The following is a 27461-nucleotide window of genomic DNA, read 5'->3' on the forward strand; positions in this document are numbered from 1 at the left end:
GAACATCACAAATCTTTGCAACACTGGCAGTAAAAGGAAATAAATTATTCAAATCCAATGAGTATGTTTCACTGTCCTTATGAGGGACTTAAACTCCCAAGTAGAATCAGTTAGTTGGTGACTTTTTTCAGACAGACATCCTGCTAAATCGTTTGTATCAAAAAAATAAAAAAATAAAAAAAGGTTTGCAGAACATGTGGTGCATACAGATGACCAATTGCCAACAATATATACTGTACTAATTTGTTTTGTGAATAAGGCACACAATGCACAGATTCAGGTTCACTTGCCTAAAAATATTTAGACTACTTATTTATATTATTTAAGAATATACAGGGCCTTGTCATTCCCAGCATGACTTATTTGGACACATTAGTGAATGTTGAGTTGATTGTACACTGGCCATTTGCAGTAAAGCTGCACTAGGAACACAGGCTGTCGAGCAAATAACAAGAATAATACATTGTTGGACTGTTCTAGGATCAGTTTTGTCTGTCAACAGGTTTATTGCATCGGCAAACTCCTGGTAGCCTTGTTCTATTATGGGGTATACGTCGAACATAACAGAAGTAGGTTGAAATGTCAACATTATATGAATAAAGACTGTTGCTACTTTCACAGTGGTGCATTTAATGAGAGACAAGAAAGGCTAGAAAATAATGTATAAATGTTTTTCAAAGTGGGATGAAGTATGTACTTTTTAATACTACTACTAAAGAGAGAAGACCAATAGAACTTCTACATATGGGGAATTAAGAATAGGATACATATCAGTCCTGGGCAAAACAGCCAATGTTTTAGTCTCAACCATGTGTTGAGGTGCCGAAATCATACATACTTTTCCATCTGTTTACAGTATAACAAATATACTCAGACACAAGTGCATCTCCACACCCATATCGGCTGCCCTAGCATGGCTGAGGAAACAATGCTTTAATGATGGACACTTTGTCTAAAACCCATAGCAGCAAATGTCATGTCAAATTTCCCAGTGAGTTACAGAGTCCCTGCTTCAGCATACACCCAACATAACCAACTTCAGCCAAACGATAATTAATGTCTTGACACAAAAATTAGTTCAGCCTTATTTTGGGTTATAATGTTGGAATAAAAGACAGTGACTTAGGTCTTCAACACATCTTAAGGTGCTTTTACTGACATGTGGCAACTCTCAAGAGCAATTATATGCCCCGCCTTTTCCAAAATCTGCAACCAAGACATATACAAGCAGTTGTATCCTCTTTCTCTTTGCTTGCTACTTGATTCAGTTGTTTGTGGTCAGATGTGTCCAAGGCAGAAAACACACAATGAATATTAACTTTCCTTTTTTCAGGGATATCACAACCCTAGTCATCGCCTACCTCTTCTCTGTTCAGTTCACATTAGTGGGAAGACAGTGCTCAAGGGCAGTAACAATTGAGAACCATTCTTCAAGTATTCCGCCACGTTTTCCCACACACGTATGCCACAGCGGCCCGCTGAGGGTGCCCCAAACCTTGTACCTTACTAGGGAACCGGTGGCACCCAAACCCAGGAACAATGGTGAGCAGCTTATTCACCATTGCCTGCTATTCATATCCATGTGGCTACTGGGTGCAGGGAAGCAGACGGGGTTGGAGGGAGCCCCAGTCGGTTTCTTTGGCCATGTGGTGTTTTCCCTTTTTCAGTGCGAGTGAATGCGCATATCATTTAAAGAGGACGAACACCTCAAGTTGATATACAAACACACACAAGGCCTTATCCCATCCAGACACCCCAAGCCCTTGAGCACAAAGCTCTACAGACAAAGAGCCTACTTAGAAATGTCCATAGTGTTCCCTGTTAATAACTGTACTTGTTGACCACTCGCATTTGTGGAGTCTGTGGAGGAAACCCATTGGGTTTTGGGGGCACGTCTGGCTTTAATGATGGGGTCCTTTTAAGTCCTGTTCGGGGAAGCGAGCCATGCCCACTGTAGCTACTCTGTCGGGAAACAGAAGGTGGGTGGGGAGAGTGCATCCCGGGTGCTACCATTGCACCATGAGAGTCAAGTCTTGAGGGTGGGGTTGGGGGCATGTATCCTCCTCTATTCATACTGTGCCCGCGAGACACAGACACCCCCATGGTTACCCCATTTGGTGAGGTTGATAAGGACTGCCTATGAGAGGCACTCCGGTGGAGTTGGTAACCCCCTCTTTGCCTCTCCAGGGTGCCCCCCATACTCAAGCTTCCCGTGGGTGTAGTGGGAGTAGAGGGCATGGGCACATCAACTCTTTTAGTGGGGCTGTGCCTTGGTAGAGAGGAGGAGGGAGAGTACAAGGAAGCCTCACGGCTGGGCACAGCTGGGGGTACTTCAGTCAGTTCCTCCATGGGCTCCAGCATGAGATGAGGCCTCGGGCGGGGCCCTGATTCTTCTTGTAGAATGGCCTTAGGGTTGGCCACAGAGTCATTGAGATGTTTTAAAAGGTCATTGAGAGTATTCCTAGCATCCACAGACCTCTTCTGTTCTTTCCTGTTCCCCTTACCATCTGGATTCTTGAGTTTCTTTTCAGATGAATGTGGCAAAGTTTCATCGCCATTGTCGAGGTTAGGCTGGTCATGTGTGGCGTTGGGCAACACAACCGCACTGGGGATATTGGAGTGACCCAGGGCGAGGTGAGGGTGGTTGGAGTTGGTGTTAGTAGGTGCAGGTGAAGAAGAAAGGAAATGTGGACTCTTGGCTGATGTGTTCGCCTCCTTACGGGACCCACTGGCTTTTCCATGTGCTTTTTCCCACTGATTTTTGATGGGCTGCAGGCCTTTTTGCTGAAGAACTGGGGTAGACTCTGGTGTGGGCAGAGCAGACAACTCAGGGGGCTGACAGCCGTCTCGCAGGATCATGGTCTTGGTGTCACCATTGGGCGTATTTAAGTCTTTACCATTGCTCAGCAGATTGGTGAACAGCTTGGGAGAATCAATGTTGGTTTGGTACTCCTGAGACAATAAAAGTAAAGGCAAAAAGATCAGACATAGTGTTGCTTAATTTTTAGGTACTTGTTGCCAGGACATGATAAAGGTTAAATTAGGTTTGTTTGCTGTACCTTTACAGGGCTATCAAACAGGCCATTGAGTTTTACAAAACTCCCAGTAGAGTCAGAGCAGGATGGTGCAGACTCCATGTCCTTGTGGACATGTCTTGGTTTACGGAGGACAGAGTCTCGGTAACAGAAAACAATTAGCCCGGCCAGGAGAGCCCCCATGAGAAAAGCCGCAAAGACGCAGGTGATGAGGATGTTCATGTGGACCATCTGGTTGCTGTCACCTGTATGATTATCCCACACACCTACAATACAGTGATATAATGGTTAACACCCTGACGAAAACACTTGCCACAGGGGATATTAAATGTTACTGTTAAAAACACTATATACCCACAGCAGAAATGTGCATGTTTGTGTATGAAACAATTATGCTGTTTTTTTTGTTTTTTTACCTTTACACCTCTCCCATACACACCCACAACACACAAGTCAACTAAATACAAATTCTCTAAACTAGTTGAACACAGATGGACAAATAGGCTGAAAATTGTCAGTCACTCTTCTGTAACCACATCCATTTCACCATCTACAGGAAGCGCTGTTAGGTCAAAAGCATCGACCAGCATTCCACAAAACCGTGTTTCATGCATGTAGCATCAACAGGTAAGGAGTGGTCTCTTTTCTGAGATTGAACCACACCAACATTATTCGCAGTAGAAAATTGGTCAGAGGATAGGGAAGCAATGCTTGCATTCAAAGCATTCGGGAAGCCTTTGCTCCACATGAGATTTGTTAGTAACCACATACATTAAAGGGAGTTAGTCATCCACTGTACAGCCACAGAAGTGGTGTGGCAGTGGTGGGCACAGTCGTGATGATCCACAAGCTGAGCTAACTTTTCATCAATCACATTATTGTGTCTGCAGACCAATTAGGACTTTATTGGGTTTCAATTACCTGTAAGTACGATAACAATGATCATGATATTCATCTGGCGTTTATGTCACTGTCCTGCCTCTCAGTACATTTCCAGACTTCTCCACAACAGTATCAGTCACAGCTTCACAAAAAGCCACTGTTAAGAGCTGTGCTGTTTTTTTCTTACCTTTATTCTTCTTCGTGTTATAATGTGGTCTTAATATTGTCAGCTCCCATTGCTTAACAACAGAGACGGCAGTATTGATGTTTTAATTATTTTTTTGTAAACAGTGCGCTGCTGTGTGACCCTAATCTTTTGATCAATGGTGTAACCGAGCTTTCTGGGTTCATTACCAGCACTCCGTGAGGCAGAAGGAAACTGGGCTCTGAGCTAGGCTTTTGGGTCGCCACATAGTTCAGAGGTACTCTTATTTTTCCAACACTTATTGCCTAGCCCATGGCAATCCTCAAAGGAAATTTAACTAGCATTTTATGGATAGGAAAATGTGCTTTTAGGCAACAATGTTAAAACTGAGTTTTAATCAAGCGTTTCAATTAAAAGTAGTGCACCTTTAAAATAACAATATTGCTATTGATACAACAATAAGTACCCAAAAAGTCATGATGTATTGCACGTTTACTAAAGAGTCTGATGACTGAGGTGAAAATGAATCTCCAGGAAACACTCAGTCCTGCACTGTGTTCCAAGCTTCCAGCAGTTATAAGCAACGCTGAGCTTGTACATTGATAGTGTGTACAAGGTATGTAACAGAGCTGGTTGCTTGTTTCTCTCGCAAGAACTGGCAACACTGGCTTTTATTCTACACTAGAATAGAATATTCTTCTCAAATGCTTCTACTGTCATGTAAAAGTTAAAGTTTAAAAGCCATTTATCCTGGACTAAAACAGCTATCCCCTCAAACATACAGTGCTGCACATGTTTGTCATGCACCGTGTGTGAGGGCAGCATCTTTTATCTGAAGACTTGTGACACAGACTGAGTTTATCATTGGTTTAACAGTAGAGAAACTAATATTTTAGTTTTCAGAATATGAGTTTGTGAAGCCGATGTTTTGGTTAGCAGTGCCCACCACTGCAATGGAGGCCCAGTCAATGATCTACCAGCCAGGGCAAACTGTCACTAAAGCTAGTTAACGTATCTAGAGAAGACAGGACGAAAATAAAAAAAAAGGTTTAAAACAATATAGGAAGGTTGAATGATTAGATGACAGGAAGTGAATAATTTACCAGTAAACAGATCAAATAAGTAAAAAAGACACAGAGATTTACAGGGACTAAAAGTAGTTGAACAAAAATATAAAGCAACAGAAATAATGTAGAAATGATGTGCATAGCGTGCCCTCTCTGATTATTGGCACCCCTGGTAAAGACAAAAATATGAAAACAAATAGTTGTTATGGAGACTTGTGGGCCCAAGATGGCTATCTTTCTTGCAGTTCACAAACAGTATGTCTTTGATTATTTAATTATTTTTTTTTACCTCCCTTAACATCCTGCTCACTGTGGGATGTTTATCAGCCTTGTCACAGTTGCAGCTTTATCAAACTATAATTACTGCTCTGACTGTAGCTATGGAAAAAACATTTGTAGCTACTTGCTGACTTATGAAGATCAACATAACTTTGCCTTACTTGAAAGGCGTGTTCTCTTGCATTTCCCATTTTGAAGCGTAGATAAGCGAAATGGGGCTCTATGTCAAGTGATACACATAACCCAGGCAAACAAAAGAGATTGATTACCAATTCAACATTTCTAAACTCTATAATCAACTTAAAAAAGGGTGATATATAGATATCTATCTATCTATCTATCTATCTATCTATCTATCTATCTATCTATCTATCTATCTATCTATCTATCTATATAGATAGATATATATCATAACACTGAATAAATATATTCCTATAAAGCTTTGGTTTTTCTAAAATTTTCAAATTTGTATCCTTTTCAGTGTAAAGTTGCATTGCTGCTAAGTAGACATTTTGAAAACTTTGCACCTATCTCTACCAAGGGTGCCAATAGTTATGGAAGACAACGCATGCTTCTGTTGTGATGAAACCTTTGTTGCTGGTAGCTATTCTATCGGGTTTAACTCAGCAAGTTTGGTTGCCTCCCTCTGAGCCTTACCCTCTTGCCCCCCTGAGAGAGAGTTTATAGAATGGGATGTGGCTGGGTCATCCTGTAGCTCTGGATCAGGCCCTGAGCTGGGGCTCTGACTGGGTATGAGTACTGGGGGCTGTATGGGCCCACTGGGCTGGACAGTGACTGGTGCAGATGAAAACGCCATGTCTGTGGTGACAAACAAATCGTTAACAAATTGTGCAGGTGAGTGTAAAGCATACTGTTACCCCCGTTAGTAGGCATGAGCAGAGAATTTGTGAAAGGAAGCCCTTATTTATTTTTTTGACACTTACAGACCACAAGTGTATTTTTAAATATTATTTAAAAAGAGAAGAAAAATATTAGACTAAAGTGTTCTCAGTAGTTGGTACACAACCATATAGAGAAGCTAAGAGATGAACTGTTGGCATGCGTAAGGGAAGACGGATGAATCAGGAAAGGATGTGATGCGATGAGTGGTTCTGTGCTGTTAGAGCAGCTATGTGGACTACGTTGTTTGTGATGGTGGAAAATGAAGCATTAGCATTCAGTAGTTGTTTGGTACAAGAGATGAAAAGTAGCAATGGGGGAAAGAAAAAGGGCTGGAAATGCTGAACTCAAGGAAAGAAACCAGTTGAGTAAAAGATCAAACTAACCAGAGGTAGGATCGCCAAATGGTTTGTCTGGCGCTGAGGTAGTGCCCAAAAACACTAAAAGAATTAAAAGGACAAGAAATCATTATAAGGGAATTCAGAAGTAAAAATAAAACTGAATGCTTAAAACCTGCTTTGACAACAGATGTTTCTGGCAGTGTTTTCTTTTTTTAATAATAATTCTGATTGGAAGGCCTCTGGTTCTGATCAATACTGAGGTTCAGCCCGGGCCATGTTTAGCTGATACATATGAGGAGAAATTTAATTTAAGTGATTATCATTTTCTGCTCATAAAATATAATAAGACTTTGATCATTTGCATCAGTTGAACATGGCCTTTAAATTGTACATGTCCATGTTTGGGCCTCACGGGCCACCATAGTTACAGGTGGGCATGTACTGTATGTAGATGTGTGTGTTAATACTGCAAATAGACTCATGTAAGGGGTAACGTTACTGGAGTGGTTACTGGTCGTGAGTGTGCAGGCTCATGGTCTATGCGGAGATGAGTTTGTGTTTTATTTGTGTACAGTGTGTTTAAGTGTGAGCACAGCTGCTTGTGTTTGTCCGCGTTGAAAGATCAATGGCACGGCATGGAGATGAGAGTCATACCTTGACAATCTCCGAGGTGGGTGGTGTTCCCGTATTCAACGTCTTGCTCGTATCCTTTCCTGAAAACACAGAGGAGGGAAAAAAAATGGTTGTTAATTAAAAAGCTGCAAACAATTCACGCAGTCTCGTTTTCTCATCTTTGGTGTTTTCAAAAATGCTTTGCAGCCTGAGCTCAAACTCACAAAACACCGGGCAGTATCCTCTCACAGGCTCCGTGGGGCTTCCAGCCACAGTAAGGGTCCCTTGATGCAATGCATGACCTGGTGCACGAACACAGTCACATCAGGTTTAATGATTATGGAAAGAACACTGTTATCATTTGTGACTGACTGAACATTAACCGTAAGGCCGAAGGTTAAACTGCTATGATTCCCTTTTATGATGTTAGCGCGAAAAACACCACAATAAGGTCAAACGCTGTGAGCGACAACACAACCCCCTTGATGAGAGCGGTGTCACTTACTTTTGGCAGGAGGAGTGCCTTTCACAGCGACTCAGGGGAATACGGATGACACAGCTTGAAAATGCGACATAAAGGCTGTGTGTGTTGTTGTCCACATGCAGCGAGAGGACACGCTTGTCATCCTCACGGTTAGACGGGCACCTGCAAGGAGACGGCGGAAAGCTTTCAGCTAACTCAATCCTCTGTCTAAGTCACAGCAGATTGAAACACAGGTTAGGTGGAACGTTCTTTAAAGGCCTAACAGGAATTTGACCTTTGACACATGGCACTTCTACGTATAAACAATCACTTGCACTGTAGTCGTGCTGAGAGCAGGTAGACGCTGCCGTGTCTGCACCGGGTTTTCATTTTAAGAGTTACAGACTCACCAGCTGAAAGTACCAAGGGGAAGAAAAAACAGAAGCGAAAAAGGAACAAAAGAGATGGCAGAAGTTTAGAATAGACCTACTTGGCCTTATTGAAGACGTCGATCTCCTCCAGTAACAGGCTGTCGTTCAGGGATACAAGGGAGGTCTTTGCTAAAACCTTGAGGACGACCCCAGATTCGGCGCCGATGAAGACCACCGTGTAGTTCTTATGGGGTCCTGCTTGACCGTCTACAGCCAGCGCTGTCAGTCGGTACCTTCATAGACACCGCAGAAACATCCGTGAGATTATTACTTCTAACCTCTTCCAGGACATAATGTACATCTCTTTGTCTATTAACTGTGCGAAGATTGACATAAAGCCAGCTCTAAATAACATTCACTGTTAGGTTTAATTAAAACTCCTGAATGTCAGTAGATGACACATTAGAAATCAATATACAATGCTGTGCATTTGCTTCCAATACATTTCTATAAATTTCTCTTTCATTCCATGACTGTGCGTTGTGCTTAAAAATGAGGGAAATTAGGTGAAACAAAAGTTCATGCAACAACAAAAAAAAGCTTTACAATATATGTACGGTATCTGAAAGTTATGTCTTTAGGATAAAGGAAAAAAAATCTAGCATGAATCTGAAAGGCAAGTCCACACAGTTCAGACTGCTGCAAGCGTCACCAATAATCCGTCTCCCCTCACTTTGATTTTGACAATAATCCTTCTTCTTTTCTTTAAATGTAACAAACTGAAGACTCATGCCCTAATCATCAGAACTGCACTTAGTTTATCTTAATGGGTGGAAGTCTGCGATGTTTAAGACACAACACTTGTTTGCCTTTCAGGTTTAGGAGCCTTTTGATACCTAAATTAATATTAGGTCCATCTGACAACCATAAGAACACAAAGAATATATAAAACACAGGAAAATGTTTGAAAAAAACAAAAGATTGTAGGTCTTAAACAGGTTAAAGGACGCCTGTCTCCATAAAAGTGAGATCTAAGCATGTCAGTACTTGCTCAACACTATTTGACAGACCTGTATAATGTCCCGACACATGTACCCATAAATTTGTTTGTCAGAGTTTAGCTCATGTGTTTTTCCGGCCACAGATGTTTTTCCATGTGCATTTACCGGACACGTGTCTTGGTGAACCAAGGCTCGTCCCCAATCGAAGGCACAGCTGTGTCCATGAGGGGGTGGGACTTGATGAACTGCAGGGTGTCGTCTGGAAACTCCACGGAGTTCTTATAGGATGCAGCTGGACCGTGACCCGCACAACTCCCAGGTCTAAAATATGGAGAGTGCACATGCACAGTGGGCAACAGGTCAAAGATCGGGCTTATACGATCAAACACCAGGGAGCAATTATAACATACAATGAATGAAAAGTGCAGGGACCCTTTGGAGTAGGGGGGGGAGTGGAAGGTGCCTTTTGGGATATGAAAAAGGCCTCAGCTGGAAACATAAAATATACATATGCATGATTATCCCTCATCAATTATTTACCGGGGTAATGAGGTGCAACGTGGACTTTGTGTTTTGGACGCGGGGCATAGCCTGCGATATAAGTGCCGACTGTAAACTGGCTAAATACTCAATGCATTTAATTATGCCAAATTAATAATTTAATCGCCAGCAGATGGCAAATGTGTGTGCTGGGTCAAAGCTAATAACCTGGTGGCTTGCTTGTGAGAAAGATTTGATTTCACTGGGTTTAACCATGACAAAGAAGGATTAAGAAAGAGAAAATTGGGGTGATTAGCAGCTGCTGCTCAAAGAAATGCCATGTTCAGTAACTCGAATTACAGTGCCTTGCAAAAGTATTCACCCCCGCTAGCATTGTTCGTGTTGTGTTGCCTCACGACCTGGAATTAAAATTGATTATCTGAGAGTTTGCACCATTTCATTTATAGAACATGCCTACAAATTTGGAGATGTTGTTACAACAAATAGGACAAAATACCAGAAAACTTCATTGTGCATAACCGTTCAACCCCTCAAAAGCTCGGACTTTGTAGCTCCACCTTGTGCAGCAATACCAGCTGGGAGTTTGTTCAGATCAGTCTCTATGAGCTCGCCACATCTTGCCTCTGGGATTTTGGCTCATTCCTCAAGGTACCCTTGCTCCAGCTCCTTCATGCTGGATGTTTTTGGATTGTGAACAGTGATCTTCGAATTCCAACACATTTAAATGTTTCCTGTTAAAACACTCCAGTGTTGCTTTAGCAGTCAGGCTGACACGGGTTCTGCTCCAGAATAGCCCTCTATTTACCATCATCCATCCTTCCCTCAACTCAAAGCAGAATCTCAGTCCCTGCTGCTGAAAATATCCCCACAGCATGATGCTGCCACCACCATGTGTCACTGGTGTGAAGGGATGTGTTGGGTTTGTGCCACACAGATATTTTCCTTGGTGGCCAAAAAGTTTAATTTTAGTCTCATCTGACCAGAGTACCTGCCTCCATGAATTTGGGGAATCACCCACACACATTTTTGGCAAACCCAAAACACACCTTTGTATTTTTAACACTAAGTGGTGTCTTTTTTTTCTGGCCTCTCTTGAATAAAGCTCTATGGAGTGCACAGCTTATTGTGGTCCAATGGACAGCTCCTCCATTCTCTGAGCTCTGCAGCTCCTTCAGGGTTACCTTTAGTCTCTCTGCTGCCGCTAAAGATGTAGATATTTTTTTTTATAAACCCATCCTGACTTGGGATGGATAAATATGCACATGCCGTATTTTCAGCAAATACTTTATTAAATATATATATATATATATATATATATATATATATATATATATATATATATATATAAATATATATATATATATATATATATATATATATATATATATATATATATATATATATATATATATATATATATATATATATATATATATATATATATTAGGGCTGGGCAAGTTAACGCGTTAATTCCGCGTTAATTCATTAGACTATTAACGGCGATATTTATTTTATCGCGCATTAACGCATGTTGCTCACATGCTTTCAGTCAGTGTCAGTCAGCAGGCGCGCTGACTGCAGCGTGCTGTCGCGGCAGCACTCTCCCGCTCCCCCTCCCCTCTCGTACATGGCTCAGCGGCGCCAGCCAATCAGCACGCAGGCTCAGCCTGGCCCGCCCACTCAGCTCTCACACAAACTTGACAAACAAACAGCTGAGAGAGACCGCAGCAGCGAAAAAACATGAACAGGGGAAGTAGCACCGTTTGGCTTTATTTTAATACCGTAAATGAAATCAAGCTGTATGTTTTGTAAAAAGCCGGTTCATTTCAGTGGAAACACAACAAATTTATCTAAGCACGTGAAAAAACATGAAAACGTCGAGCCCCAGAAACGGAGAGAGGAGACGAAACTTCTCTCATTGCCCCAACAGACCCACAGACGTCTCTGACTGAGGCGTTTCAGTCCTCCAGGGAACATCCAGGTAGATCAGTGGATGGATGGATGGATGGATGGATGGATGGATGGATGGATGGATGGATGGATGGATGGATGGATGGATGGATGGATGGATGGATGTTACTGGAGCCCACACATAACATGTAATTAAGACCTTGAAAGAACCCAGTGCATATATTAAAAAGTGTTATTTAAGATAAGATAACATTAGCTAATCCTTTTTTTATCCCACGACGGGGAAATTTATAGGATTAAAGCAACAGGCAGGTGCACACAACACAGACAAAATTACATAAGGATTGAAATATATAAGAGGTGGATTAGCGAAAAAACACTGAACATAACATTATTATTATTATTATTTAATTGTTTTAATAAAATAAAAACCACAAAACCCTAAAGGTCAACAGTTTCATGATACATCAAGCTTAGGGACTGGCTAATATACAGCAGGTCAAAAAAGGCCATATTTTGGCTGCAGTGCTTGCTGTTCTCTTATGAAGAAAAGATCAACTAGTGCACTAAATTCAATAGATGGGTTGAAAATATCCAGTATAAAATAAGTGCTACAAATGTTACAACACTTTTGTTCATATGGCAGCAGAACATTAAAATAAAAGTGCTCTTTACACTACTTTTGAATTCATTCTTGGAGTTTGTAAATACAATGCGATTAATCGCGATTAATCGTGATTAATCGCGATTAATCAGGGCGATTAATCGCGATTAAATATTTTAATCGTTGCCCAGCCCTAATATATATATATATATATATATATATATATATATATATATATATATATATATATATATATATATATATATATATATATATATATATATATATATATATATATATATATATATGTGTGTGTGTATTTTTCTCATTTCATGTAACTAAGTTAGACTATTTTTTAAAAAGACAAGAAGCCCAGAGGGGTGAATACGTTTGCAAGGCACAGTATGACTTAACCATTTCATTGCTCATTCCTGTGGAAATATTTTGTGATGAAAGATGAAACTATATTGTCTTGAGTTAAAATTCTAACCGTGGTTTTGGCAGCTTCTCCTCTGGAAACGGCGTCCACACCGAGTCAGGGGTCTTCTGCTCCTTGAACCGGCCCATGAACACTTTCTCTATATCAGTCATGGAGAAGGCACACACTGCTGACCCTGGAATACTGCCGAGGGGATAAAGCTCAGGTGAGAACGGGATATTTGAAGAAATATCAGTCCTGTGGTCGGATTTCTTTGGCTCACCTGTTCATCTGTGTCGTGAACACGCCCACCACGGAGGGGACGCCGTTGATGCTGATGATGTCGGTGATTGACTGAAGCACATCAAAGTAGAAGAAGGACTCCCCCGGCACGGAACAGTTCAGCCTTGCCTTCACGAAAGACGTCCAGTGCTTCTCCAGCACCCTCTGTGACCCGCCCACGTCATTTTTACAGATCCGGGCCACTCGGGAATAAACAACCTGCGGGAGAAGGAGGTTGGAGAGAGGGTTGAGGCGAGCGGAAGAGGAAGGCATCTCCGTGAGTGTCACTAAAAACACTTCAGGTTGCTGAATAATAAATAGCTCCATCCTGTAGCGACTCAGCACAAATCACTTAACGCACACACAACTCATATTTAACTCAGTGCGAGGAGATTGTTTCACCCCGACTGAAACAAACATAAAAAAACGTACTTAAAGCAGCATCGTGCGAAAGTGTGTTTGATTGCACATATTACGGGGGCAGAGTGCATAAATGAGGTACATGAAGCAGTTGGCGTAGACATTTTTAATAATTCACAAGTGCAAACCTCCATCAGAGGCCAGGTGTCACCCCAGCATTAGTAGAGTTAAAATATTTAGTAGCTGGTGGCTGATGGAAGATGCTGGCTTCCTGTGGCCTGGCGAGCCCTGCCCAGGATGAGACTTGGTTGATCTTAAAGCCAGCCTCAAACATGTACCGTCCTAATTCCCGCTACATGACTGTGTGTGCCGGAGTGTGAGAGAGACACAAAGCCCAGAGGAGGTAAATCCCTTCACTGTGTAATGGTTTTACATTAGGAAGGCCTTCCCAGTAAACGCTGGGTGTTGAATTTTCCCCTAGCATGGAGGTGAGTTACAGCTGTCGCTCCATCACCACTAAGGCTTCTTTATAGCAGCATCATTCTCCACTGAGAGACAGAAATCCTGCAGACCGTTTTTTTTTCAGGAACACGTACGGCGTGTTTTTTCGCCAGCGGTCGCACCGTCTTACCTTGCCCAAATTGCTGTGTTCCACGGCAATCTCCCGGTAGAAAAAGTACACGTAATTCCCATACTCGGCTGCGTGCAGGAAATGAGGCTCTGAGGGAGAGAGAGAGAGAGAGAGAGCGGGATGAAGGAAGAGAGTTAAAGTTTATTTCTGCACCGTCACCACCGCTGTGCATGTTGAATATTTCAGAGATTTGTACAAGGCCATAAATGACAGGGGTGACCTAGATTACCTGGGAGAGAACAGGCCATATTCCCGTGAAGCTTGGCAAGCCAGGAGAGCTCTCTATCACTCCAAAAAGCAGCTCTAACAGTCACGTACGTACACGCTAAGGCACCGTGGGCATTTGGTTTCCTGGCAGGTAGATACATGTATTTCCAGAGAAGGATTCAGGATGACTGGTGGTGTTTTTTCCCCCATTAAATGACATCTTTCCGTTGCAAGTGTTTCCTCTTGGAACTCGGCCATATGTTTTTGATCAAGGATTTTAGAGATGATTTTCGTTGTTACTTTAAGGTTCAGTGTTTGTATCTCTTTGGTTAATCATAGCATTTGGAACTTTACAGAACCCGACAAAATGCAATCAACAAGGAGAAAGTTGAATCTGTTAATCTGGGTTTATAGAAGATGCTATAAAAAAAATAAAGTGGTGTGTGATTAAGGTAAAAACCTTGGCATTCAAGAAACATACTTTTTTTTTTTCCATGCCCAGTATTTTATTACAGGTGCGTCTCAGTAAATTATTAAGCATCAAAAATTAAGATACTAGCAAAATGGGCTTCCCTAATCCCCCAGCAGAGCCACGGGCTAATAATGTCAATGCCATGCTGCTTTCTTGCAGTAATTCATGCAAAAGGGGCCCCAGACTACTTATTCTATACACTTTACGGACAAAGCTTTTTGTAGGCTGATGTTTTGTAATAAAGCTCCTTCTTTTTTTGCTTCATGTAATATTTACGTTCTCTGAGAAGCGATGCTTTAGCTTTTCATTAGCTCTAAGTAATAATCATCAATATTAATAGAGTTAAATACTTGTAAAATAGCTCATTGTGTGTAAAGAATCTATATGATGTCAGTTTCACTTTCAGACACTAATGACTTTTTGATGTTATTCTAGTTTATTGACATGCAGCTGCACTCTGGCTTTTAATGGAAAAAAAGGACAGAAGGGGCCATTTACTCACCTTTTAGCCATTTGGAATCATATTTGATTGTTCTCAGAGCTGATCCATCACCCATACTACGATAGATGACAGAATCGCTGGCCTGGAAGTCAGCCACGGTTGCAGAATACAGCTTCCCTTCTAAAAAGACAAAACAAATACAAAAATGCTCACAAAAAAAGAGAGAAATAACACATATCACTGCTCCTCGCAGTTTTTTTTTTTCCTTTTATAAAGCTTAATTGGCTGAGCTGTTATCACCGCAGGCAGTTTTACTGTGGCAAAGACACAGAGGTGATAATGAGAACATAAGTAGAAACACATTATTCGTTCTTCTGCAAGACTAAATACGTGCGCGGGCGGGTGTGTGTTAGACCCATACCAGCGAACAGGGCCACGTTGGTTTGCTTGGAGTCGAACGGGCACCGGGCCAAACCATTGATCTCTTCCCCGTCAAACTCGAGGTTATCCAGCTAAAGGATGCACAAAAATCACCCACACATCAGATGAGACGCAGCGGAAACATACGCACATCCAAGCGGCTGCATAAATCAGCCAAACGAGTGCCACCGAATGTTATTGACATGAAAAACAGAAACCGTCCTGGTGCACTGACCCTGTAGTATCTGCACATGGGGTTGAAGCCGTTGGTGCCACAGATGAACACCAGGTCATCGTTTCTGGGAACGAGCACTTTAATAAAGTTGTGGCACTCATCCTGGAAATAAACACACAATGGATGATAAACGTCTGCCAATTACTTTGCTCGGGGGGGGGATCTCTTATTTTTCTTTACTTACTCTATGTTTTCCCTTCACAGCACACATCTCTCTGTCACCTTGGCCCGATCTCCACGTTAACTTCTGTAAAAACCCACACGGTGCATTAGACACGTGCATGTCAAACAAAATACACAGACCAGCACTCAAATACAGCCCCCACTCCCCGTTTCCCCCACTCCCTCATTTTACAACCTGTGCAGTTTGTGATGAATGGCTCGGCATTTTCTGCCGAGCCCTTTCAGAGTTTGTGGATTGTAAACGCAGCTTGTGGCGAGGCTCTTACCCGGTAAGAAATGATCTCATTCCTGTAGGATTCTCGGAGACTGACGAGGTACACCTGATCTCTGCAAACACACCACAACAAGACATGCACACTTCAGTGAGAACAGTAAGCAATACCCTTTGAGAGGTTTCGACCGAATGGTTCTTTGAATCTAGAATCTCTGAAAGCAGTAGATGTGATGTTTAATGTATCAGAGCGGAGATGTTACATTTGTATACTCATTGCCGTCATTGTATGGATATTTTTTGCATTGTCATTACTATTCAACAATAGTTGCACAATTAACTACTTCTGGGAGTTATATTCTCAATGACACGCTCTCATTGTGTTCTTGAACTTTGTTAGGATCTGGTTCAATTCGCCCCATTCACCAGAATATCACCATTTCCTCTCTTATCACTTGTATGTTATACAGGTATGGCATGACAAAGTATGACCCCACATCTCCTACTGGTAGACATTAATTAATGAAGACATGCAGCCATATTTTCTGACAGCAAGCAGTGAGTAGAATTATATATATATATTTTTTTATTTTATTTTAAAACGGCAGGTGTTAAACTTTTTTTTCACTTTTCATTCCTGACGTTTTCCAATCTGTTAAACAACAACGTGACAGACACAAAACTCTATCCCAAAGCAGAACCCCCCCCCCCAAAAAAAAAAACCCCAAATACACATAAAATAAGGGTTTACTCAATATTGTTGGAGATATAATCTTAGGAGGCAGGGCATGGCGGTTGGCCAGTCAAGTTTTTTTTGTTTAAGTGTGACAAAACTGAATTACAATGTTAGCAAACTACATATGCAACCTTCACGCTGTTGCTTTTAAACAATATAGACAGAAAATGTCACTTTGTGATTTAGAAGAAGACACGGACTGTTTGCTGCGCTGGAGAGACTCTACATTTTATACAGCCTTTACTGTACGGGCATGCCTCCATGTATATATTGGCAGATGTTTTGCTCATACTGTCGGGATGACAGTGGTGTAGAAGCTAGGTGTTTGTCCTGTAAGTGGTGGGTTGCCGGTTCGAATGGTGTTCTTAGAGCATCCTGCCTATGGCTAAATTAAGTTGAATTTTATTTCCAATCATACAACCAGACGTAGCTGTGCATTAAATGAGAGATGGTAAACTAATTCTGCACAATTGCATAATCCCTAATTGCTTATATCCTGATTATTAGGAACCTTTTTTACTTTTAATAACTACTTTGTCCAGCTTCGTTTCACATTACCTTTGTGTTCTGTTTATAATTGCCTATACCTTTGCCAATATAGCAGAATTTCTTGGAATCATTTGCTGCTAGCGCATGCCTACAACATATTTTTAATCTATACCTGCTGAGCTGGATATATCCCCGTGATTCAATGACAACAACACAAAGTTTAAAAGAAAAAATAGGGTTTGAAATAACACATCATCAACATAAAAGGGAACTATTTACAGGGAGAGTTCATCGAATGCCCTGATCGTGCTCTCAGAATGGATAAGTTAGATCAGATAAGAACAGACAAAGATATCAGTCCTGCTGGTGCCACATTTAAGATGGATTTGTTTAAATTTTTGACTACCAGTACAACCTGAGGCAACAGGGGGTAGATGAAAGATGAATTACGTTTTAAAAAGGTTAATAAAAATCATTCCAGCACAGGAAACAGATCTATTCCACAATGTTTTGCATAGACAGAGAAAATGCATTCCATTGAGTCAATGGGTGTATACAGAATATTGAAAAGGCTCTGGATAAAGTAAGACAGGCAACATGTAGCACTTTTGTTATTTCCAACAAGTTATTTTCAAATGGAACAATTTTGACATCTGATCAGCCCTCGGACACCAAATTTCTGCTTAATTTCTACTGCAAATGTAAACTGGTAGAAACAGGATCCACCTGACAACAAAGATCCATATGGTGGCGGCTGCAGGGACTTCAGAGGAGAGACTTTTTTTTATTGTTGATGTCGAAGTAATTTCCTGCTACAATCATATTGGTAGGAGCCACATTAATTCCACTGCCCATAAATACAAAAAAAGACATGTAAGGATGCCAAGAAATCCCTGAAAGCCCGTCAGGCCACTGTGATGGACGCCGTCCCTGAATCAATACCAGCCATATACATCAGATGCAGGGCTGGAAGCCACAGATCCAATAACACTAAGAGCTTTTTCACCCGTATGCTTGTGTTTACTTGCCAAGCAGTGACTGAGTATATTGATGTGGGGGATGTGTGAAAGGGAAAGACGGGCAGATAGGGGTAGCAAACGCGTGTGCGTTAAATATACCTGCCAGCGATAAATAACGTGTCCTGTATCTTGGTCATCAGCTGAAAGTCGAGGCGATGCTGCGAGTCGTTGACAGAGGGCCTGCCTCTGAACACTGGGTACCTCCGAGTAACTGCGGGGAAATCACACACATGCACAAACAATCAGAAACAGACGAAGCTCGCTTATCTGTTGTCTTAGTTTACGTGAGTGCTCTGGTTAAAACGTAGTTAACACGTGGAGTTGCAACAAAGAGGTAACAAGTAGGTATTATACTGCATGGTTGTCAACAATCAAATCTGTATTTTGTTAACTTTCTACGTTAGGTTAAGATTACTGATGTCAGCGTTTTGCTCTGTTGTTCCAGTGCGTAACGGAAATGGAAAGGAAATACTCCTAACGCTCCAACTGACCCTACAGCTGAGCAATTTTATGAATATGGCACCATGGTGCGTGAACTGCTGACAAAACGAAAAAAGGATGAGAGTCAGTGGGTTTGGTCTTTAATTTTATGTAGTAAATTAAATATGTACAAAGGGGATTTCGTTAAGCGAGAGATGGGCTGCAAATGCCTGCGATATGAGTAACAGCGTGCGTCTACTCACAGTGCGCGTCGACGACGTCGAGGGGCACGATGTCCTCCGGGAAGCTGACTGCGAGTAGAGTGCGTGAGGCTGCCAGCAATAGCAGAACCTTGCTGAGCAGAACCGCAGCTCCCTGGCCCATGGCTGCTCACAGACGACACTTCCTGTTTCACACTGCTGGAGATGTTACCTGGAGACATGCACAAAAATTGCAAGCTTGTTGTTCCTCCGCGTATGATGGATTTCATGCTACAGATCCACGGGGGCTGTCAACTCTAATCCTATGAGACACGTGTCAAACACTGCGTTGTAAAAGCAGGCAAAAGCGACAAAAAGTGTGCCAGTGACGTATTGATGCACGCCTAACATTGCCTGTGATTTATTGATGACTGGAGCGTCAGCGACGAGGCTTGGCCACTCTCCCCCCCCGCCCCTAACCTCTCACTGCATCTGCTGCCTAAAGGAAGGTCAGCCAACTGACTGGTGGGGCTTCTCGGTGTGTGTTGGATACAGCGGAAGTCCACCCTGCGCGGATCGTGTTGGGCCTGCTGTCGCCGTACATCTGTGCTCTGATTGGTTTTACTTGGCCAGGCCCAGCACTGCTCAGCACATTGCAGCTTCATCACCACTGATACTGCAGCCTCTGCTCTGACCTTAGCAGAGTTTGATCAGCGCTCTGCTGGCAGGTATCACTCCAGCTATTTTTGTGGAGCTGGACTGTTCTTTTTTTTTTATTGCAGCACAGTGATTCTTTCGCTCATTACTGCATTACATTTTTTTTTTGACACAGTTTTATTAGATACTGGTTGGCACAGTGCCTGATTGCAGAAATAATACACCAATGGCTGCATTGGCAATAATTTATTGTGGGCGTGGCAGGGGTGTTTGGTGTGTGAAAAAGTATTTTAGGGATAGACCGCGTCTGTGCATGTTAATGACTGGTGTACATTCAAATATTTATAAGGCGAACAAATTATTCATGGGGGTAAAGCCTGAACGGATATAAACAATTTACTGGGAGACGTCACACAGGCAGGGGGATGGATTAGCTGGGAGCACACTGAGATGCCCAGACACATATACGAGGCTGTACATACATAATCACACTTTTAAATGCTATAATGCAAAAGGCTGGGTTGGTGCACGAACGCATGGAAACACACACACACACACACACACACAAAATGTATCGACTCATTTTTCAATTAGCCCCAAAGCACACCTGCTCCACTGCCGTCTGCGAGCCCGGCCCGCCAAGCCATTAGCGCTTTGATTGATCCACGCAGGAAACATGGCTGATCAGCAGCCAGAAAAGACAAATCTATAGCCCTTACCCAAATCACTGTAGCAATTTTAGGACAATGTATACCAAAATCTTATTGGTTCATCTTGTAATATGAATTGCATACAGTATTTGGTGCCTGCACCGCTGGAATATTTCTTTAAGATGATAAATAACCTACGACACATGGTTATCAAGAAATCAATTAGGCTGTACGATATTGTTCTATCAAAGTAAGAGCCTTGTGTGAGCATGCAGAGCACATGAAGACAGCCTTTATGCTAATGTGTTGATATAAAACATGCTGATTTTTCACCCTAATCCTTGTGTTGATCTAAACAGTAACTGCTCGATGATCAAAGGGAAGGGTTGTTAGCTGGAATCAGAGTAAAGCCCATGTGTTTTAGTCATGAGCGGGGTGTAATCATGGCTATTCAGCGCTCTGTGGGATATTAAGGCCTTTGAAAGAGCAGTGTCATTAACTCTGAGTAATGCAATGCCTATATGAGATGATGCTTAAGCTTCATCAGTCCACATAATAGTTAAATTAAGGGTTTGATGTCTCGACAGAAATGAGAAGATTCAGAGGACCAAAGGGTTGTTTTCAGGAACGATCCACAGATCTATACAGATCACCTATTACGAGCTCTGTGTAGATCTAGTCATAAAAGCAAATGTGCTTTCTAAAACTGGATTTGGATCTTAATCTAAAGCAGAAGTGATATGGTGTCTCTGCAAAAAGATCTGCTGGCGTTCCTTAAAAGCATCGCATTTATTTTTATTTTTCTTACTACCTGGTTTGGATGCTCATGCGCTGAGAGTTGTGCTATTTTAAAATCCCATGCAATAAACTGCTGAGTTCTGAAGAGAAGCTTGGGACAGGAATAGATACCAAATGCTCAACAGTGGAAAAAAAAACGGGAGCTATGAAAAGTAAATAAACCGAGCTCTGCAGTTCTACTTTATGGTGCTTTCATGAAAGCTGCAGGCTGCACATTTATCCCAAACTTGGTGGTGTTTGCAGGTAGATCAGCCCGTACCTGTCAAAAATTTACAATCCTTCTCTCTGTCGCCTCTTCAAAAACACTCCCACTCACACCAGTTATTCACTAAACAATCCGAGAGAAAAACACTCCAGGCTGACATTCAAATATAATCTTCCTTGCCTGGCTCTGGCCACTGAGCTCTGCAGGAGCTTTTCCATAGAAACTTTAGAGTAAGGACAACGATTTAAAAATGACTTCCCCTTCTCTTATGAGGCCAGTTTGTGTTCAGTTGCCTTCGCGCTCTCTGGTTGCTGCCCTCCAGCGCGTGCGCGTAGGTGTGCACGTGTGTGCATGCACACACCAGGCCTCAACAAGTCCTGAGACGCTCGGCTTGTCACGCAACTCAGTGCCATTCAGCGCTGCCTCGCTCTGCCTCTGTTATTACAGGCTTTTCAGTGTCCTACAACCACGCACTTTCACTGCCGATGCCGCTGGCTCCGGTCCATGGTGTTAAACACGGGGAGGGGGGCAGCGAGGGGAGGGGGGGGGGGGGGGGGATCTGCTGGATTTCTGTTTCTGCTGACAGTGGGTGTCTTGGGTCTCTCGCCCAGTTATGGTGGTTACCGCTCCAGCTTTAATGTTCCCAGCTTAAAGAGACAGATTAACACTTATCCTCCTCTTAGCTGTGTTTTCACTGGCACATGTAACCTCGCCTCCATTGTGGCACTGGATGGATGTTGTTGTTGTTTTTTTTGTTTTTTTTTTGCAGGGAGGTCCTTCTGGGAGGAATTGGGAATAATAATAAAAAGGGACGGCAAGCAACAGCAGTGTGTGAATGTGTTGGGTGGATGTAAGCTCAGCAGAACAATGGCCGCTCCCGCTGCTGCTCAGGGCTCCCCGACTTGTTATCTCGCACGAGACGAGCTGTGAACTTAACAACGCGGGAAATCAGATAACCCAGGAGTTGAGTTTCAGGCATTTCTTTCCCCGCACTCGGTGCATGTTTTAAAAAAAAAAAAAACACATGCAAGCGTGTGTGACTTTGGGCCTAAAGCTGTGTACATCCTCCAACGCGGCTTTTGCTGCTAACTCCTTTGGCTCTGCGAAATTAATCCAGATGCAGCCTGGTTGGAGGGGTGAGTCAGCCAGATGATTAGAGCAGCTACCAAACAGGTATAGAAATTATATCTACCCCCTTCACACATCAGTAATAAGGAGCACCCTTAACTGCCAGCTATTTACGCCAGAATCACTTCTGACGGGCTTGGTCGGACTTGTTGCTTCAGGGATTTGGCATAAAGGAACGTTTTTTGCCTCCCTGCGTGCATGCTTCCCAACTTTTCCTCCGTAGCTTGACGAGCAGAGGGGGGGAAACAGGAGAAAGGCTGTCCTCAGCAGCAGTTCTAAACAAAAGCCTTAAGTTGCAGGTGTGACCAACAAACAATGGGAGGCTCTGGGCAACAGAACACAATAGAGCCCCACCCCCTGGCCAGTGGATTCATGTTTATTGGGTGTTTAGGAGACTTCTGATTACTAAACAAACAAACTGCAGCCATGTGTTTTACACACGGCCAAAGTTTCGTCCCTTTGTCTGCTTAGACCAAACAACCAGTGATCAGCATTTTAGGGAAACCATACAGGGTTAAAAGTGATCACTGTATGGTTTAATGGCGGCTGTTCCGGGGTTACGACAGGCTTTAGAGGAGGTTAACGGTGGTCGTTCTGGTCACCGAGCTCTGACCCTGTGTCCAGCCAGGCGAAGGCGGACATGCAGCCAGCTGTGCTGTCAGGAAAAAAAGGGGGGAAAATTTTAAGGCTTGTTCTGATGTTTGAGCTGGCCAAAGTGTGGTGTTCCTCCCCTACATGTAGTTTGTAATTACAGTATGAGCTAAGCTCTGTGATCTCAGTGGCAGGGGTTCAGATCCTTCAGACTTTCAGGGATTTAGATTTATTTCTAAAAGAGAACGCGGGTTGGCAATTATAGAGCCAGCATTTAGATCATGGATCAACAAACATTATGCTCAAATATATATATATATTTAAAACTAGTTAATTCAGAAGTAGCTGTAAACACTCACTTGTTCAATAAATAAATAAATAAATTTAAAATTAAAGACCATAAGCACCCCCTGTTGCTTTTTGTTAATCAAATGTGCCCACTTTCCATAAGACATCAGATTTTGGAACTATTCAGGAACACTCCTTTCTGAAATCACAATCCACATTTTTCGTCTCTCACTCTTAATTTTCACACTTTAAATGTGGATCTTTCATCCCTATCTTGGCTACAAACTCCATGCTCCAACCCTTGCTCTAATGCATGCATTGTGAAGACCGGAGCATAAAGGCATTCGAGTTTTGTCCGTGGTAAATCCTTTCATACCCCTTTGGTCCACATGTAGGACTCGTACAAAAGAACAACAAAGACGCGGGGGACAGCGGTGGAGTGACAGCGGTGATGGGGCTGCGTTTTTTAACTGCCTCCATTGCGCTTTATTCATGCCCAGAGCTGGGCTTCCGTGCCCCCTCCGCCTGCAAAGAAGGCTATGAGCGCTTCAGCTGTTTACTATTCGACGAGAAGATGGCTTTAAAAAAAAAATCTGGGATGCTTTAAAAATAGCAGAGGCATCAGAGAAGGAACCACCTTCCTGGTAACTGTCCGCCCATCTCCTCTTATTGTTTAACAGCCCACTCTTTACCAGCCCTTCCAATCATGTGTACCGCCACCAGAAGTTGATTTAGGACATTAAGATAAAAGGGAAAAACTTCATTTTTACCATTCGTCGTTGTACTTGACAATTTAACGCCAGTTTGATTGATTCTAATAATAGCAAATATGAACGTTTGCAAAAAAGAAACGTTGGGATGTGAATTTTACGCACACGTTTAAAGGGCTGTAGCCCAATGGCGTTAGTTGTACAGCCAGTCATCAACAAGAAATACTTTTTATTTCATGTATGCTGGGTATTGATTAGCTATTAGGGTACAAAGTAGGCAGTAAAACGTCCTGTGTAAGAAATTTAAGGGGCGCTTTGATTAGAATAAACAGCTGATTTGTTTAAACACAGTGAGTTGGACACTAAAAAAATAAATAAATCAAAAATCACTGACACCTACCTTGAGCATCCAAATTCACGCACGAATAAGACACTCCGACTGAACGATATAGTCCTTTGATAATCCATATGTGAGGAAAAGCCCAGCCTGTTATATTCCTGTTGTTTTAAGCTCCACTTTTCTCTTTCATCCAGATGCGCTCTGTGATTTTTCAGCTCCGCTTCCCGCACGCAGGAGCATTCTGACTCGGGCTCGGTCTCCGTTCCCGGGCCCCCTTGCGCTCTGATGAGTGATCTTCAAAGCTCTGCCACGACCACACAGCCCCCACTACACCACCATCCCCTCCCTCTCTCTCTCTCATACACCAACACACCAGCCCCTTTCCACTACGATTAACTTTGGAAACCGGCGAGGAAGGGCATAAACAGGAACGATGCTCTCCTTACTATCCAGCTTTCTAATTGATTATGGAAAGAGAGCAGCACGCAGGAGTAGCTCACATCTACCAACATTTATCACAGACCAATCGCCTTGTCTGTTTATATTAAGCATTTAACTTCCAGGTTTACGCTAAGTAGTTTCACCTAATTGTATTATTTATATTAAGAGTTAGAAGCAAAAATCTGGGTAAGCAGTTCAAAACGTGCTCCATTCACTGTTTTACGCGCAGTGGAAAGGCGCTTCGGAGCTGGAAAGATTTATTTTGTCACATCTACTAGAAACAAGGAGCAGTCTCGGACTCGAAAATAATAATATTAATAAAAAACAATCCAGACTCCCACTGTCTCTCTCCTGCAACCATCAGTTTTTACAGATCAGCGCCCTGGCCAGGAGGAATATATTTGTTTTCCTTGCAAAGACTTCTCTCTAGTTCCCCCCTCCCCTCTTCGACTTTCACCGTACAGTGTGGCGCAACAAAAGTACATCCACGTATCATCTGCAAGCGACTCACCTCATCTGAAAGGGCTATTTTGTATCCTTTAACGCGCTGCTGTGGTAATCCAGAAAACAGGGAATTCTCTTGCGCGTCGTAGTGAATCAACTTCTCCTGGCTGGGAGAAAAACAAACTAATGCACGGCAAATGGTGTAATTCGACCCGAGCGAAGTCAATCCATCCAATGCGAGGACCGCAGCCTACCAATAAGCAGCGCTCTTGCTCCAGTCCCTCCCCCCAGTCATCCATCTCTCCTCGGTTGGCTTGGGCTTCTCTCTCTCCCTCTCTCTGTCTCTGCCTTGCTCTGGCTTCCTTCTCTTTCTTTCCTAAAGCCAGGGAAGAAAGAAAAATTGACCCCAGACCCCCCTTGTCAGTGCTGTGTGTGACCCCATATTGCCCCCCCCCTCTTTCCCCAATGTTAAACCCCATCCCCCAACTCAGAGCCAGAAAGAAGGGTTCTCTGTTAAAATTATTTTTAACCGGGAACCCTAACCCTTAAATAATTTCAACTGACTTTTGTCAAGTCAGTTAAACAGTTTAAGGTATGTTTGTATTAAAAGGGGGAGATTTGGCCCAGCTGTCCTTCTTTTCCTCGATAACTTTATATGTTTTCTTTAATGAACATATTGATTTTAATTAATGAATTAATTGAAATGAAATGAACATATATGGTGAAGTTTTTACAGAAATCACCAACGTATAAATGCTTTCCGTTTTACTTTTTTCTGTATTCTTTTTTAAGTGTAACGATAATGCTACACACAAATGTTATCTAAAATGGTAAAAGGTGTTAAAAATAAGAAATTTCTAGTTGAGAATTAAAGATTTAGTTCTGGATTTTTGAAAGGAAGTTCTGTTATGACGTTATAAGCAGGCAATACCTCACCTCTCCTGACCAGTGTGGATTCTGATGCAAATCGGAAGGTGTTCATACTGATCCTGACGTTTACATACACATGAATAACTCATCCGGTTGTGTAAAGCTGACTGCAAAAATTGGGACAGTTCATGATTTCTCAAATGAGGTTTTGTTAAAAGGGTACAAGTAGTTAATATCTTACCTGGACTAAATAGCTGTTTTGGTGTCTTCATTGAGAATAAATTGAGATTAGCTGCACTTGAAACTGAAGCCAACAGGCCAAGACCTAGGGGGACTTCTACCAGGGTTGCCAGCTGTCTCGTATTAGCCGGGATGTCTGGTATTTTGAGCGAAATTTAAGTGTACTGTAATGGACACTCTTTGTCCCATATTTTGACTTGCTTGCATTTGATATTTCCAATCACTAGTTGGCACTCCTTGCCTTACTTAGCTAGAGGAAGTAACCTTGAAGTAGAAGTAGTTACATTTCCAATGGACTAGGTTTGATCAACAACTCCCCCCTGCCTGCTGTAGCTGTCCCATATATGAACCCTTTGTGACTTATACATGTGACTTATACAAGAACTTTACATTGTTTTTGTAATTCGGGCTCGGGCCACTCTCATATGTACGACAGACTATGGGCCATTGTAGATCAAAGAAAGTGTAAGTGGTACATCAGGCTCTTTTCCTGTATCAGCACCTTCTCCAGCTCAAGGCATTCATGGCGAGTCTGCAGCCAGCAGCAGTCATTCTGATACAGGAAACAAGCCCAGAGGTACCACTTACACCTAAATATCCAGATGCGCATCTCCTAAATTTACCGCTTCAATCCTAGAGGACTTTTGCCAGTTTTTGTCTCAAATATCCGACTTTTTAATCTCAGTAAATGTCTGACTTTTTTCAATGCAAATTCCTGAATTTTAGAAATCAGATAAAATCTTTCTTTTAATATGTGAAATGAATATAGAATGTGATATCTAATACTCTGTCGTACATGGTCCTAAATCAGATACATAGCTGATGTTTTTCAAAGCGACCTGTCTGAATGGTCATGTTACATTTCAGCTGACTTTACCATGACTCTGTCACAGCAAGACAACGTTTCCAGTGAAAGTAGCTGTCTGCTATAAAAGAGAAATTATATATATATATATATATATATATATATATATATATATATATATATATATATATATATATATATATATATATATATATATATATATATATATATATATATATATATATATATATATATATACACATGCTTAAATCAGAGGCAACCGGACTTTCGCTTGGTCACTTTCGCTCAATAGAGCGAAAGTCCAGTTGCCTCTGATTTAGCCTGTTTGAAATGGACGCTGTGTTTTTGATTTGTATACTGCCTTGCTTTCCTGTTAGGTGGATAATCTGAGGTTCTCCCACCAAAGACAACTAATCTGGATTTATACTAAATCAAG

At 42.1% G+C, this 27461-nt stretch overlaps 1 protein-coding gene across 5 annotated transcripts; it reads right to left on the minus strand.

Annotated features, from left to right (window-relative positions):
- On the minus strand, positions 1-25331 carry sema6dl (sema domain, transmembrane domain (TM), and cytoplasmic domain, (semaphorin) 6D, like). Of its 5 annotated transcripts, none has more exons than XM_012877136.3 (20): positions 25157-25331; positions 18901-19069; positions 18317-18428; positions 16029-16089; positions 15764-15826; positions 15580-15681; positions 15346-15436; positions 14985-15104; positions 13804-13892; positions 12814-13031; positions 12603-12734; positions 9262-9417; positions 8215-8388; positions 7767-7907; positions 7486-7563; positions 7304-7362; positions 6695-6748; positions 6066-6227; positions 3060-3301; positions 1-2952 (listed from the first exon to the last, which is right to left on the minus strand). In XM_012877136.3, exons 2-20 carry the CDS (start codon positions 19019-19021, stop codon positions 1822-1824), a joined length of 3306 nt encoding a protein of 1101 aa, XP_012732590.2. In that variant the 5' UTR covers positions 19022-19069; positions 25157-25331; the 3' UTR covers positions 1-1821. The 5 variants fall into 5 exon arrangements, with proteins under 5 accessions (XP_012732590.2, XP_012732591.2, XP_021179542.2 ...); XM_012877137.3 differs by lacking the exon at positions 25157-25331 and adding an exon at positions 24265-24540; XM_021323867.2 differs by lacking the exon at positions 6695-6748 and having other exon boundaries at positions 25157-25330.
- Between the last annotated feature and the right edge of the window lie 2130 nt (positions 25332-27461).

The sequence above is a fragment of the Fundulus heteroclitus genome, chromosome 4 (genome assembly GCF_011125445.2).
Source record: "Fundulus heteroclitus isolate FHET01 chromosome 4, MU-UCD_Fhet_4.1, whole genome shotgun sequence".
Taxonomy (NCBI): Eukaryota; Metazoa; Chordata; class Actinopteri; order Cyprinodontiformes; family Fundulidae; genus Fundulus; species Fundulus heteroclitus.

Excerpts from the sequence above, each read along its gene's own strand:
- sema6dl (XM_012877136.3), bottom strand. The coding sequence starts at position 19,021 with ATGGGCCAGGGAGCTGCGGTTCTGCTCAGCAAGGTTCTGCTATTGCTG. Across the intron at positions 13,032-13,803 it reads AACACAGCAATTTGGGCAAG|GTTGTTTATTCCCGAGTGGC; the intron begins GTAAGACGGTGC and ends CTTCTCCCGCAG. Across the intron at positions 12,735-12,813 it reads TTCACGACACAGATGAACAG|TATTCCAGGGTCAGCAGTGT; the intron begins GTGAGCCAAAGA and ends TCCCCTCGGCAG.